At 35.7% G+C, this 15,923-nt stretch overlaps 1 protein-coding gene and 1 non-coding gene across 5 annotated transcripts in view; one reads left to right on the top strand and one right to left on the bottom strand.

Moving 5' to 3' along the window:
• Positions 1 to 15,923, bottom strand: part of Trim33 (tripartite motif containing 33) — a 113,420-nt gene that overhangs the window by 76,326 nt on the left and 21,171 nt on the right. For 2 of the 4 annotated variants that reach the window (XM_074050704.1, XM_074050706.1), the window contains exon 2: positions 12,127 to 12,156. The exons of the other annotated variants lie outside the window; for them this stretch is intronic. In XM_074050704.1, coding sequence (XP_073906805.1) covers positions 12,127 to 12,156 — 30 coding nt within the window. The remainder of the gene's footprint in view (positions 1 to 12,126; positions 12,157 to 15,923) is intronic. 4 annotated transcript variants of the gene reach the window in all.
• LOC141415340 (small nucleolar RNA U13) lies at positions 11,249 to 11,348 on the top strand. Its single transcript, XR_012440314.1, has one exon. It is a non-coding gene; the product is annotated as a small nucleolar RNA U13 (small nucleolar RNA).

The raw sequence follows: 15,923 nt of genomic DNA, 5'->3' as shown, positions 1-15,923 counted from the left end.
ATTTTATCACTAAGCATGAAACCACCCAATCATATAAAATCTGACACTGATAACAAACACAATAAAATATATTTAGGAAAAGCATTAAGTATTAATATCTAATTCTTCTTGGTACTTTTAAAGCTTCCTGTACTCTTTTCATGGTGGAGACAGTACTGGGAATTCTATGTAGGATCTCTGAAATTCACTGGGTAAGCACTCTACTACTTGAGTCATGCTCAGTTCTTTTGCTTTTAGTTAATTTCTCTCAAAGGGTCTCTCACTTTTGCCTAGGCTAGGCTGGCAGGTTTCTTATATTCTTAAAATATTTACCAGTTTCCACATTAAAATTTAAAAACCTTACACAATCAGAAAATTATGAGTCAGTTTGTTATTGAATATAGTGATGTATTTCCAATACTAAGCATTTAAAATAATGTACCCAACTTTTTACACTATGGGAAACACTTGTGTAGAAAATTAACATATTTTTCAATTGGTGATATGGGTAGGTTATAGCCTGCCAGCTGTTTTAAAAATGCAATTCTAAACAGTAAAATAATTCAGCCAACAACTTAATGACTTTTTATAGTTTAAGAGAAGAAATGAAGAAGGAAAAAGTTACAGCAATTGTATATGGTTCACAAAGACTAAAATAGTTACTACCTGTTCCCTTTTTTTTTTATTAATATCTGAAATCTTTGTTGAGGAAACAAAACTATATCTGGTCCTTTACAGAAAGTTTATTGACCTAGAATAGAAATAATTTTTTACTAAACCAGGTGGAAACAGTATCACAGAACCAGGAACTTCCAAATGTTTTTTGAAGCACTCAAATCCAAGCTATGGGGATTCTGAGTCTTAGTGGTATACAGTCACAGGACAGAGGACTTTGGTCTGCATGTACACGTGTGCTTGTATGAGTTGACTTGCATGCAACTAGGTTTTCTTTTTTCTCTTCATGGGGGAAAGAGGTATGCAACTATAAAGGCCCAAGGGAGCCTACGGCCATGATGATAAAAGTCCAGGATTCCATGGCTGCCTGGATACAGTGCATCTGCTTATTCACTGCTTCCTTTAGGTTATCTCAATTCTGCACTAACAGACTTAGTCATGAAAGGATCAAGAGAGGTCTACTTCTACAACCCCATTTGTACTAGCTGAGCAGAGAATAGTGAGGGTGAGACTCTGCTACTCTTTGGGGTAAGACATTTAATCCGAAAAGCATTCAGTACAGGACAGCTAAAATAAAGTGTATTGTGTCTTCCATGACCTGTTGGTTCACCACTGACCAATAACCACACCATTAGGCCCAAACTTGATCCTGTAAAGGGAACCATGCTCATGAATAAGCAAATATCAAATACATCCCATTTAAGGAGATTCAGTAACTTGAAGGAGAACAAACAGGCTTCTACTGAGGCAGAACTGATGAAGAAACAATAGAAAACTTGAGGCTACTTAAAAAAAAAAGAATAAAAACAGAACTAAAAAATCGTAGAGAAATGCAATTAAAATTACAAAAAAAACAAGAATGGATAGACAGCCTTCGGAACGGGAGAAAATATTACCAAACTAGCCGTTTGGCAAGGGATTAATATTCAGAATATACCTGTAATCCTAGCTATTCGGGAGGCTGAGATTGGAAGGATCACAGTTCAAGGCCTGCATGGGCAAATAGTTTGTGAGATCTCATCTCCAAAATAACCAAAGCAAAATGGACTGGAGGTATGGTTCAAGTGGCAGAGCACCACCTGCTTAACAAGTGTAAAGCCCTGAGTTCAAACTTCAGTCACACACACACACACACACACACACACAAAAATCAGAATATATAAGAAAGGCAGACAACTCAACAGCAAATAATGACAGTAATAATCCAATTTACAAATGGCAAATGAGAGCTAAGGATGTAGCTCTCATTGTGCTACAATGCTGGCCTAGCAGGCACAAAGCCCTGGGTTCAATCCCCAGCACAATTAATAAGTAAATATATATATTAAGTACATAAAATTGACAGATGATCTGAATAAACATTTCTCAAAAGATATACAAATGGCCAAGCATATGAAAAAAATGTCAATACTGCTAATCAACAGAGAAATGCAAATCAAAGCCATAATGAGCAAATACTAGTAAGAAAGCAAAAGAGGAACTCTAATACATTGTTGGTGGGAAAAAAGATTAGTATAGCTATTACAGAAAACAGTATAAAAAACTAAAATATCTGGGCATGGTGTTATACACCTGCAATCCCAGCACTCAAAAGGCTAAGGGAAGGGTCAGCTAGGGGTATACAATGAGTTCAAGGCCAACATGACCTATATAGTAAGACTATCTCAAAAAAAAAAAAAAAACAAAAGGAAAAAAAAACTAAAAGTGGAACTACTTTTTGATCTAGCTATCCCAGTACTGGGCATCTATCCAAAGGAAATGAAACAGCATGCTAGATAGATACCTGCACTCCTGTGTTTACTGTAGCACTAGTCACAATAGCTAAGGTCTGAAACCAATTAAAGAGTCCATCCATAGATAAATGAATAAAGAAAATGTGGTACACAAGCACCATAGAATATTTATTATTCAGCCATAAAAAAACAAAAAAAAATCCTTGTCATTTGTGGCAACATGCAAAGAACGTGAGGACATCACAGGGGCTAGAGTACCTTCCATACAAGCACCAAGCGCTAAGTTCCAACTCCAGTCCCACTTCCCCCACAACCCCCTAAAAAAGAGAACATTACATTAACTGAAATAAGCCAGACACAGAAAGACAAATAGCATGTGTTTTCACTCATTTGTGGCAGCTGAAAAAAACTATTTACAGAAGAGAATGGAACAGTGATCACTAGACACTGAAAAGGGGAGGTGCGGAAGAGGTGAAATTGAGAGGATAGATAATGGGAAATGAAAAACAGGTAGATAAGAGGAATGAGTTCTGGTGTTCTACAGAACAGTAGGTAACAGTCTAAAATAATTTATGATGCATTTCAAAATAGAAGAGCATGAAAGTTCCAATGCATACAAACCATCAGTATTTTAGGAGATGGAAATGTTATCCTGATTCATTACACATTGTATACACATACCAAATTATGGTACTATACTCACAAATAGGAACAAATATTATGTCTCAATTAAAAATATATATAATAAATCTAAATTCAAGTCAAGTCAAAAAGCATTAAATAGAACAAATAAGATTATGCAACAATGAAGGCTATAATCTACAAACTGTCTAAATTAAATGCAACAAACAGGGATTGTAGCCACAAACAAAAAGCAAAAATAAATGAAAATGCATCAAAATGTCATCAAAATGAAATCTCAGTGGTCATCAAGCTAGCATCTCCTTATCCAATTTCTGAAATACAGAAAATTCTCATGATTGGCTCCAAAACACACTTAATGAGCTGGCATAAAGTTATTTATATCTTTAGTTACCCTGTGTAGTATAAATACTTGATGCAGAAATAGTAAGGCATTTGATTACAGTAAACCAGCACAAACTGTGTCATAAATTTCAGTACAATTTTGCCCTTCTAAAATTTGATCATTTATGGGATATAGCTCAGTGTACAGCACTTGCCTAGCATGCATGAGGCCCTGGTTTCAATCCCCAGCACCACAAAAAAAACCCCAAAAAAACCCAAAGTGCATCTGACCCCAAAGCTGAGTCTGTGCACGTAATCTTTTTTTTACACAGAGTCTCACTATGTACCTCTAGCTGGCCTCAAACTTGCAATCCTCTTGCCTCCAATTCCAGAGAACTGGGATTACAGTCATACACCACTATGCCTGCCACATTTTTTTCCATGCGGTCCTGGGAAAAAGGACCCATAGCCTAATGCATGCAAGGCAGACAAGCATTCTACCACTAGGCCACTCCTCCAGCCCCATGAATAGAATTTAACATAAAAGTAGAAAAAGTAAAATTGTTTCCCCATGTACACAAAATTTTAACTGTCCTAGCAAGCATGAGACCCTGAGTTCAAATGCCAGCACTGCCAAAAATAAATAAGTAAATAAATTCCTAGAAGAGAGGATTTGATTCTCTCTTCCTCCTTTTAGCCTGAGTCTTGAACCTATTTAAAAAAAAAAAAAAAAAAAAAAAACTTTAATTGTGTACTCTGGCCATGACAGGAAGAACAAATTATAAAAACAAAAAGATTTTACTAACTAGGTCCTGTGGCACAATACCTGTGATCTTAGCACTCAAGACAGACTAAGACAGGAGGATGACTTCAGTCTAGGAGTTCAAGACCAGCCTAGGTAAATAGCAAGATCCCATCTTAAAAAAAACAAAACAAAAATAATGTTGACACATATGTAGACATAATCTTTAAAAAAAAATGAAAAGCCTAGCATGCAGGCAAACAAAAAGTAATGAGATGAGCTTATCTTTTAAAGAAACACTCAGTTACAGTTAAGCTGTTAAAAGTCAAAGACAAGAAATTTTGTAAGAGGAGGAAAAAAATGACTCATAATGTCCAAGGGAATAATATGATTAACAGTAAACCTGTCAGAAATAAGAGATGAGAAGGCAGCGGTATGATATGATTCAAAGTGGTAAAAAGAAAAAATCTGACAAAAAAAATTTCTATATCCATCCAACCTGTAGAAAATGAGCTCATTCACAATTGAAAAAAAAAAATACCTAGGTCTGGTGAAAGACCTTTACAGTGAAAACTTCAAAACATTCAAGAAACTGAAGACACTAGAAAATAGAAAGACCTCCCATCTTCATGGGTCCACAGACTTAATATTGTGAAAATGGCTGCACTACCGAAAGCTATCTATAGATTCAAGACAAGCCCCGTCAAAATCCCATTGTCAATCTTTACAGAAATAAGACAAATAAATCCTAAAATTCATACAGACACATAAAAGACCCTGAATTGACAAAGCAATCCTGAGCAAAAAGAACAATGCATGAGGTATCACAATATCTGACTTCAAATTATACTACAGAGCCAGACTAACAAAAACAGCATGGTACTAGCACACACAAACACACACAAAAATAGAGCAATGGAATAAAGAGAAAGAAATAAACCACAAAGGTAAATCAGCATCTTCAATGAATAGTGCTGGGAAAACTGGATATCCACATGTAGAAAACTGAAACTAGAATCCTATCACAGTGAACAGAAAGACCTGGGCTGGGGGTATGACCCAAGTAAAACAACAACAAAATGGGAAGAACTTAACGTAAGGCCTGAAACTGCAACTGTTACAGGAAAACACTTAAAGAGAAAAAAGACATAGGCACAACTTTCTGTATAGGACTCCAACTGCTGAAGAAATAAGAATAAGAACTGACAAATGGGATAAAGATCAAACTGGAAAGCTTCTGCATATCAAAACAAATAATTATCAGACTGAAGAGACAACCTACAGAATGAGGGGAAAAAAATCTCTTCCAGCTATTCATCAAAGGATTAATATCCAGATATATAAAGAGCTCAAAAAAATACTAAAGAATAATCCAACTAATAAATGGGCAAATGAACTGGATAGTTCTCAAAAGAAGTACAAATGGCAAAGAAATGCAAATCAAAACTACAGGGAGATTCCATTCCACCCCAATCTTACGGCTATCATCAAGAAATGCTGGCTAGGATGGGGGGGAGACACCACTGTTGGTGGGAACGTAAATTAGCGCAGCCACCATGGAATTTGGAGTTTTCTCAAAAAAAAAAAAACTTAAAAAAAAAAAAAAGCACAACTAGCATATGATCTAGCTATAAATACCTGGGTATATACCTAAAGGAATGAAAGTCAACATACAATACAGATACCTGCACACCCGTGTTTATAGCAGCATAGTCGCAATAGCCAAGCTATGAAATCAACCTAGATGCCCAACAACTAATGAAGGGATAAAGAAAATGTCACACACAATTATGTTGTCTGCAGGGTGGAACTGGAGATGATGTTAAATGAAATAACCCAAACTCAGAAACACAAATATGGCATATTTTCTCTCATATTCGAAATCTAGACCTTAAAACAAAAATAAAACAAAACAGGAATTGGGGGGAAATCGGTAGCAAGAGGAAGGAAGAAAAGAGAGGATGCCAGGTGGTAGATGATGGAAGTACTTTATACGCATGTGTGAAGACAGAATAAAGAAACCCATTAAAAGTCTATGAAGGAGGGGAGGATACCCGGGTGCTGGTGACTCACATCTGTAATCCTAGCTACTTAGGAGGCAGAGATCAGGGAGATCAAGATTTGAAGGCAGCACAAATAGTTCAGTAGAACCTATCTCGGAAAAACCTGTCACGAAAAAGGGCTGGTGGAGTGGCTCAAGGTGTAGGCTATGAGTTCAAACCCCAGTACCACAAAAAAAAAAAAAACAAAAAAAAAAAAACTACTATATGCAAGTTAATGTAAAAGACTGTAAATATATCTTTTTCTTTCTTCATTAACTCCTCTTAAAAACTGTATGCACGCAGGCTGGAGGTATAGCTCAAGCAGTAAAGTGCCTGCCTTACAAGCAGGAAGCCCTGAGTTAAAAAAACAAACAAAACCCGTAAGCATGTACAAAGCAATAACTATAACACAAATATTGCTGGGTAAGACATCTGATGTACTATATAGCAATAATAGCACAAAGTGTAAGAAGAGAGTCATACTGGAGCAAAATTTCTGTGCTTTAATGAAGTTGGTAAAGTCAAGTAAACTGTGATAAACAAGATAATTATTAAAATCCTTAATGCAATGAGTAAGAAAGTAACCCAAAAATTATAGTGAAAAGATCAACAAAGGGTACCAGGCACAGTGGCACCAAGCACAGTGGCACATGCCTGCAACCCCAGCACTTGGGAGGTTGAGGCAGGAGGCTCTCAAGTTCAAGGCCAGTATAAGCTACATAGTGAGACTCATCTTAAAAAAAAAAAAAAAACCAACAAAGTAATTAAAATGATACACTACAAAATCTATTTAACACAAAAGAAAGCAAATAAGGACAAAACATTCAAAAGGTAGACAGTAAACAAGCAAACAAAGCAACCAACATAAATCTCCAATCAATAACACTAAACAGGAATTAAATGCTCCAATGAAAATGGTGAGAACAGGTAAGAAAGATTAACTACTCCCAGATTTATTCCACAGTTTAGCCAATTTCTGCTTGCACATTATGCAGCTCAGTTGATGCGGAGAAGCTATCAGTCAGTCCATGTTACATCAGCTGTTTTTAAACTACGCATCCTGAGCGTCCCGAGCATTTCTGGTTTCTCCTCAACGGCTCTCTCTGGAACCATATACCTGCGAACATCAAGGGTGTACTGTACTCTTTACAAGAGATACACTTTAGAACAAAGCCACATAGGAGCGAAAGTTAAGGCAGAAGTCACAAAAACAGTGCTTCCAAAAGAGTTGAAATTACTACACTAATAACAGATAAAATAAACCTTTACACAAAAATAAGTAGAGACAAAAATGAATGTTTTATAATGATAAAAATATCAATTATAAGGAAGATACAATTACAACCATATGTGCACCTGACAAACACCTTCAAAATACATGAAGAATAATCTGGTAAAACTTAGGGAAAGTCTTAGAATTAAACACACTTCATAAGGTTAAAGCTACCATAGATAGGGATTGCTTTTACAGATCTGGGCAGAGTAAACTGAAACCTTTCTGGGAAGGATTCACCATTCTGATGCCATTAACCATTCATAGCTGGGCATGGTGATAACATGCCTCTAATTCCAGCACTTGGAAGTCCGAGGTTAAAAAGATTCTTGAGTTTGAGGCCAGCCTGGGCTACTTAAGAGTTCCAGGCTGGCCTCAGCTACATAGTGAGAACCTGTCTCAAAAAAAGAACATGGGAGGAGGGCAAAGTAACAGGAATTTAGAAGAAATTGATTCCAATACTTATGGATGGCTCCTGATGGGTTCAAGACCTCTATGAGGGAAGGAAGTACTGATGTGTGAAGTAAGGAGTAAAGTATAATTAGAAGTAGAACCTAAAGATGTGCCTGAGTGGATGAATGAGTAGACTTTTTTTTCTTTGAGGCAGGGTCTCACTACATAGCCCAGGCTGGCCTCGAAGTGGCAATCCTTCTGCCTCAGCCTCCCAAACCCTGGGATTACAGGCATGTGCCAACAAGTCCAGATAGAAGACTCTTACTGATAAGCAAAGTGATTTTTTTTTAAGATGGAAGCTACTCCCAGTGAAGATGTTGTGAACACTGTTGGAATAACAACAAAGGATATAAACTTAACTGATGAAGCAGTAGCAAGGTTTAAGAGGACTGGCTCTAAAATTTTTTTTACGAATTGTTTCTGAAATTGAGTCTCCACTATGTTGACTAGGGTGGTCTTGAACTCCTGGACTCAAATATGCCTCCTGACACCAATTTTTAAAGTTCACATATTACAAAGAAAGGGAAAGTCAGCTGATGTAAGTGAACTTGTCCTTTTTAAAGAAATTGCCACTGCTGCCCTGTTCTTCAGCAATTACCACTCTGATCAGCCACTAGCCATCAACAAAAGGCCCTATAACCAGCAAAAAAAAGAAAAAGATTGTAACTGGATAAAGGCTCAGATGACTGTTAGCATGTTTTAGGAATACAGTTTTCTTGTTATTTTGCATTACTGGGGATCAATCTCAAGGCCTCATGCATACTAGGCAAGTGCTCTACCACTGAGCTGCAACCCCAGTCTAAAAAACTAATTTTTACTTAAAGAATGTACATTTGTTTAGGCATAATGCTATAATACACTTAATATAATATAAATCTTCACATGTGCTGAGAAACTAAAAAGTTTGTCTGACTCGCTTTATTGCAACAGTCAAACATGGAACCAACAATACCTCTGAAGTATGGCTATAATGGAAGTAATAAAAGGAGAGGAGATGAAAAGGGATCATAAAAATATTTTAACAACTAATGGCCAACTTATCCAACTTTAATAAAAACTACAATTCTAGCATGTAAGAATATCAATAATCCCAGAAAATAACATCTCTAGATAAAACCATGCAAAAGCACACCATAATCAACCTGCCAAAAAACATTAATAAAAGTAAAGCCTTAAAAGAAATACAAAAAAAAAAAGTAAAGCCTTAAGGGCACAAGGAATATACATTACATACTTAGGAACAAAGAGAACAGTAACAGACCTCTCATAAGAAACTGCAGTATGTCCATCTTATTCATGGATTTATTACATATGGTTGTGACCAAGAGTGGTCAAAAGGCCGGGTACAGTGCTCAAGCTCCCAGGTACTTGGGAGGTAGAGATCAGAAGGGTTACGATTTGAGGCCAGCCTGGGTAAAAAGTTAGTAAGAATCAATCTCAACTAACTAACAGCTGGGCGTGGAAGCACACACCTATCATCCCACCTACATGGGGAGGCATAATCAGGAGAATCATGGTCCAGGCTGGCCTTGGCAAAAACAAGAGACCCTATTCAAAAAATAACTATAGCAAAAAGGGCTGGAAGTGTGGTTTCAGTGACAGAGCACCTACCTAGCAAGCACGAGATCCTGAATTCAATACCCAGCACCTCAGAATGAATGAACAAGTGAACAAATGAATGAAATTTCAAAGATAAAAATGTTTAATTCTCAGCTCAGGTGACACAGAAAAGCTCTCAGTTATCAGCCATTATGTTGAAATCTGTGTGATCTACTGTTTTCCTGCCATTAATTTCCTGAAAATCTGACTCCCCAAAAGCAGATGTGCCCAAAAAGGAAAGTAAAAGCTAATGTGTTCAATTGAAGTGATAAACTGAAAATCTGAGATTTGTTGGAAGACACCATGTCTTTAGCAAAAGTTGGGCAATGTTATGGGACAAATGAATTAAGCATCCGCAGTACAACACTGAACTCGATGCATCTGGAACATCCATGGTTTTCCCTCAATGGTGATCTCCTTGGAACTATACACCAAGGGTCTACTGTAAACAAGCCAGAAGTTAGTACAGTGAGATCTTTAAAGAAGTAAGGGCAAGCAAAACAGATACAGGAAGTAAAACCAAAATTATAAATGACTAGGAAAAAAAATAAAAGCAGCAGAAATTGCAAATAAAGAATATATTAAACATAATTTTTGGTTTGTTTGTTTTTTGAGACAGGGTGTCAGAATGTAGCTCAGGCTGGCCTCGCACTCAGGATTCTCACTCCTCAGCCTCCTGAATTACAGTCCCAGGCAAGTATCATCATGTCTGGCTAAATGTAAATGTTTAATGTAATAAAAATAAAATACCACTAACTATGTCAAAGGAAAAATGGTATGAACATAGTTTTAAAAGAACACAAATCTGGAAATAAAAGCAACTAGTAACAGGAAAAACTATTCAAATGAAAGGAAACTGTGACAATAAAACTACAGACTTCAGTTCACGTTTCAAGTGAAGTTAAAAAAATAGATACAGATAATTAAAGAGCTATTCATATATTCATAGAAACACATACATAGGAAACATACATTCTTTGGCATATCTGCAAAGACTTACAAAATACGATCTTGTCTTCAGCTACCAAAAATAAATAAGAAAAAAACCTTCCAATTCAAAAGGTACTGATTTTTATAGTTCATATCCTAAATATAAATGAATGAAACTAAAATTTTTACAAAGTAAAAATAAAAAAGTTACTACATACAATACAAACGGAAAATCAAATCCAGCTGGAACTCCAAACTAGAATTAGAAGCTATCTCAAAAAAACCTGAACAGAAACATTTCATACCCAATGCTGTTACTGCTACATATAGCCTTAAATTAAAAAAAAAAAAAAAAAACTAAACTAGAACTTAGTTTTTTCCCTGAGAAAATATGAAAACATAATTAATTGTAAAAGGTAAAATATATATTACCAAAAACCAAAATGAGGAAAAAACTCATGAAATAAAAATGAATTGTCTTTGAGAAAAAAGTAACATACACATTCAGGAATGTAATGAAGATAAAGATTTATATATAGAAGTCAGAATGAAAAAGGAGAAAGTAACACAAAAGAATTTAAAACAATTTTACTAAATCTGTATCAGCACACACTACTACTTGTAATCTAAAGCAAGAAATGTTACAATCTACGACAAATGAACAAATTCCTTGTAAAAGATGATTTATCAAAAGCAAAACAAGGGGCTGAGGATGCAACTCACTAGTAGAGAGTGTTTGCCTAGCAGGCCAGGGCTTGAGTGTGAGTCTCAGCACAGGTGGAGGAGAAAACCAAGAAGAAAACTTGAATAGATATATTAGTGTACAAACATTTAAAAAGTGCTGCCATTTAAAAAAATTCTTTTTGTTCATAAGCATGACGACTGGATGTTCACGCCATTGTGACGTGTACTTCCCTCAAACCTTGTTATGACATCAGCACATTACTCGTCTGATGTGAAATTTTTTAAAAACAGGTCTAAATGATTTTACACAGTGTAAACATAGAACACACCAGCATTCCATTACAAAAGCTAATCTAAAACAAAAGAATGAAAATGAGAAAATCTCAATCCATTATTCATAACCAAACATTGCTTAATAGTAAAACTTGACAAAAATAATGCAAAAGAAAACTTCAGACTACTGTACATTTTCAAATGAAATAGTAACAAGTCTCTTGGCAATATGAAAACAGTTTATATGATCAAATAAGGTTTATATCAGGAATTCAAAGATTATTCAACAGAACAAAGTTTAACAAAATAGTAATACCAAAACAACTAAAGGAGAAAACTATAGAGCTGTATAAATAGATGTAGTAAAATTCAGACATTATTAATGTACTAAGAAAGCAAACAACTTAAATATGAAGTTACCAAAAAATCAAATAGTATTAAAGACACTAAAAACTTTTTAATCAAAGTCAGGCATCATTTATCAAAGAGGCAGTACAGCAAAATAATCAACAGCATAGATCTGGAAGTCAGCCACTCCCCCCACACAATTACAGGATACTTCCCAAGACTCCCAATCGATGTCTGAAATCACTGACAGTACAAAATCCTGTATGTACAATTTTTTTCCATATATATATACCTATAACAAAGTTTAACTTAGAAATTAGGCACAGTAAGAGATTAACAACTACTAATAGAAAAATTGCAACAACATACTGCAGTAAGTTATATGAACGCAGTCTTCACTCTCAAAATGTCTTAGTGTACTGTACTCACCACTCTCGTGATGGTATTTCTTGACATTGCCTACATAAGGAAACAAACTGAAGTAAATGGCATGCTCACAACACACAATATACTCCTTATGAATTATTTTTTCCAGTTAGTATTTTTGGGTCCAGCTGACATAAATAACTAAAAGCATAAAAACTGCCACCCTTGTTGACAAGTTGATACTGCCTACATAATGAAATAAACTGAGGTAAATGTCATACAAAGAACAACACATAATATCCTTATGAATTGTTTATTTCTGCAGTTTTCCATTTAATATTTTTGGGCCAAGCTGACCATAAGTACCTAAAAGCATAAAAACTGAAACCACATGTAAAGGACAACTAATCTTAACATCTTAGCATCCTACATTTTCTCAAAATGCAGTGTTCTATACCATGGCAATTGCTCACTTACAGCCATCTTTTTAGTGTCCAAAATTTAATTAACAATTTAGTTCATTAGTAACACAGCCACTTGGCAAGTGCTCAGTAGCCACATGTATGCTGGGATCACTCTAGACAGTGCAGATGCAGCATCGGCCCCATTATTACAGAAAACTGAGTTATAATAATACCCTAAAATCTTTGAGACAAACAATAATATAGTAAAAGCTCAGATTTTTTTAAGTAGAGTTATGCATCACTTAAAATGCTCTGAGAAATGTGGCATGGTACAATTTTGTCATTGTGCAAACATTATGGAGTACACTTACACAAATCTACATAGTATAGCCTATTATACATTTAATGTACAGTAAGTTTATGTGTAAAATTTTTATACAACAGTGGTACGATTACACCAGCATCATCACAAACATGTGAGTAATGGGTTATGTAAGGTGACTTTGGCTACAAGAGTTTTTTCACCTCCATTATAATTTTATGGGACTATCATCCCAGTCTGACTGATTGTTATGTAGCACATGTCACATTTTACATATATTCACATAGATAACCTCCATAATAGTCTATGAGACTGGTACTATTAATATCCCCATATTATAAATGGGAAACTATGACTACAAGGTTAAGGCACTAACACAGAGTTATATAGCTCCAAAAGGGGCTGGATTTGTATGTAGTGACAGCAGTCCCCCAACTTATTCACAGATTCACTATCTACAGTTTTAGTTACCTACAGTCAACCATGGTCCAAAAGTATTATCAGCTGCAGAAATAAACAATTCATGAAATTTTAAGTTACATGCCATTCTGCATACATCATTATTATATCTCGACACATAGGCATTATACAATCTTAAAACATTATGGGAAAAGTAAATACAGAATAAGGTATCTTGAGAGAGGGAAAGAAACAGACCACATTCACATAACTTTTATTTCATTACAACAGGCCTCCCATATCAGAGACTGTACATTATTAGATTCAATAAACCGCAGATTGCAAGTACTCAGAAAAAGGCAGGAGGTGTGGCTCAAACAGTAGTTTGTAGTTCAAACCACAGTACTACAAAAAAAAAAAAAAAGTACAAAAAGAAAATATTCAGAAAAAGAACTGTACTGAACATATGTAAACAATTTTTTTTGACATTATTCCCTCCACAAAATAGATTAAAAATTTTTACACAGCATTTATAGTACTGGGTATTATAAGTAATCTATATAGGGAATTTGAGCATACCAGGATTCTAGTATCAACAAGGGGTCCTGGAAATAATCCTGAGTGATTAACAAGGAATAGCTGCATATAGTTGGTCTTATTTATTATTGCTTATTGCTGGTCTTATTTTATTGTTGGTTATTGCCGTTAATCTCTTATTATGCCTTATTGTTAAGTTAAACTTTACCATAGGAAGGTATATAAAAGAAAAAGGAGGCAGTCAACTCAGAAAAGTTCTTCTGAGTTCACAAGAAGTCTATATACCATCTGTTGTTTCAGGTATTCAAGGGAGATCTTGGAACACATCCACCAAAGGTAATTTATTATTACCTTATTTTTTAAGGTAATTTAAATTAAAAAGATAATTAAAACTGGATGTCTAGCTGAATGGTAGAGTACTTGACTAGCATGTGCAAGGCCCTAGGATTGATCCCCAGCACTGAAAAATAATCAACAAAATGAATGTAGAGAAGAAAAAAATAACCGACCAACTTCCAATAAGGGCACAAGGAAAAACAAATCCTCTCCCCAAAGTATAAAACCATGCACTTGTCAAAAAAAAAAAAAAAGCCAGGAGTAGTGGCAAACACCTACAATTCAGCACTCAAGAGACTAAGACAGGAGGCTTACCAGTTGCATGACAGTGTGGGCTACAAAGTGAGACCCTGTCTTGGGCTGGTGGAATGGCTCAAGAGGGAGAACACTGCCCAGCAAGTGTGAAGTCCTGAGTTCGAATCCCAGTATCATACACACAAAAAAGAAAACCCTGTCTCAAATTAAGACAAACAAAAAGCACTAAGGCTTAGGATGTTGTTTGGTGGTACAGTGCTTGCACACATAAAGCCCTGGATTCAATGCGCAGCTTTGAAGAGAAAAAACAAAACCCTAACTCAAGCTAACTCAAGACTACTGGTAATCAACTGTTACAGACAAAATGAGAAGTGCTCAGTCTACAAAAGCTGCTAAAGTTTCAAGTAAAAACAGAGGGAGGCACTGGTCTTTTTGTTGAAGAATGCCAATGGCCCTATTCTTACTGCCAGAGTATGTTCCGGAAATCAGTAGATTCACTAGAATGGAGCTGACCATAAAAACAGCAGTATTCCTACTGTATGGAACAGGATCAAATGGAGGACAAGGATAGTGCAAAAACAGAAATTTTGCCAGCCATAACTTAGCATCTCAGTTTGGAAAGAACAGAAAGAGGTAGCAAGCAGCAGATTAACCACAAAATTAATACAAAGAACTCCCACATGAAGTGGGAGTAACAGAAGAGCTAAGATAAACTCTCATAATACATATACCTAGGAACCTGCATGTATAAAAAAGAGGCCCAGAAAGCCCTGCAAAAACTAAAGGCCAAGTGAGACTGAATACAAAGATTTCAAAGGAGCTATTATAAGTATTTTCAAGGAATAAAAGGGACCTAAGGACAGGGGTGTAGTTCACTGATAGAGTATGCTAAGACATGCCTGAAGCCCTGGGTTCAATCCCTAGCACCCTTACCCAACAAAAAAAATGAGGAAGATAAAATACAATGGCAGTGCCTCAACAAGTAAGTTTTCCAAAGAGAACTAGAAACTATACAAACCCACACAGATAAATAGTATAATATCCAAGATAAAAGTTTCACATATATGGGCTCAATAACAGACTTAAATAAATGTATAAACACATAAAATAAAATTATGCAATCCAAAATACAAAAAGAAAGAAGACTGAAGAGAAATGGGCAGATCTACAGATACTAGCGGGACAAGGTCAAGGATCCCAATATGAGTGTAACAGAAGTCACTGGATGTAAGAGGAAAGCAGCAGGGAAAATATTTGAAAAAAAGTAATGACAGAAAATATCAAAATGATGAACTACATTGATCTATACATTGAAAACGCTGAAAGAACCCCAAAAAGGATAAACACAAGGTAAATCAAATCTAGATAAGTCAGAGGAAAACAATTCATCAGGGAGCAATACCATCAACATTCGACTTTTCATAAAGCAAAGGCCACAGCTACAAAGCAATGGAAAAAAAAAATCGCCTAACGCTGCCTTCTATACAACTGTGACTTACTACTAAAAGTGTTAAGTTCAGTGACTCACTCCTGCAGTGTTGGGGATCGAACCCAGGTCTCAAATATGCTAAGCAAGTGCTCTATAACTAAGCTACATTCCCAGCTCC

This window comes from Castor canadensis, chromosome 12 (genome assembly GCF_047511655.1).
Source record: "Castor canadensis chromosome 12, mCasCan1.hap1v2, whole genome shotgun sequence".
Lineage (NCBI taxonomy): Eukaryota > Metazoa > Chordata > Mammalia > Rodentia > Castoridae > Castor > Castor canadensis.
Note: the sequence above shows the minus strand (reverse complement) of the source record. Positions and strands in the feature narration are given on the sequence as shown.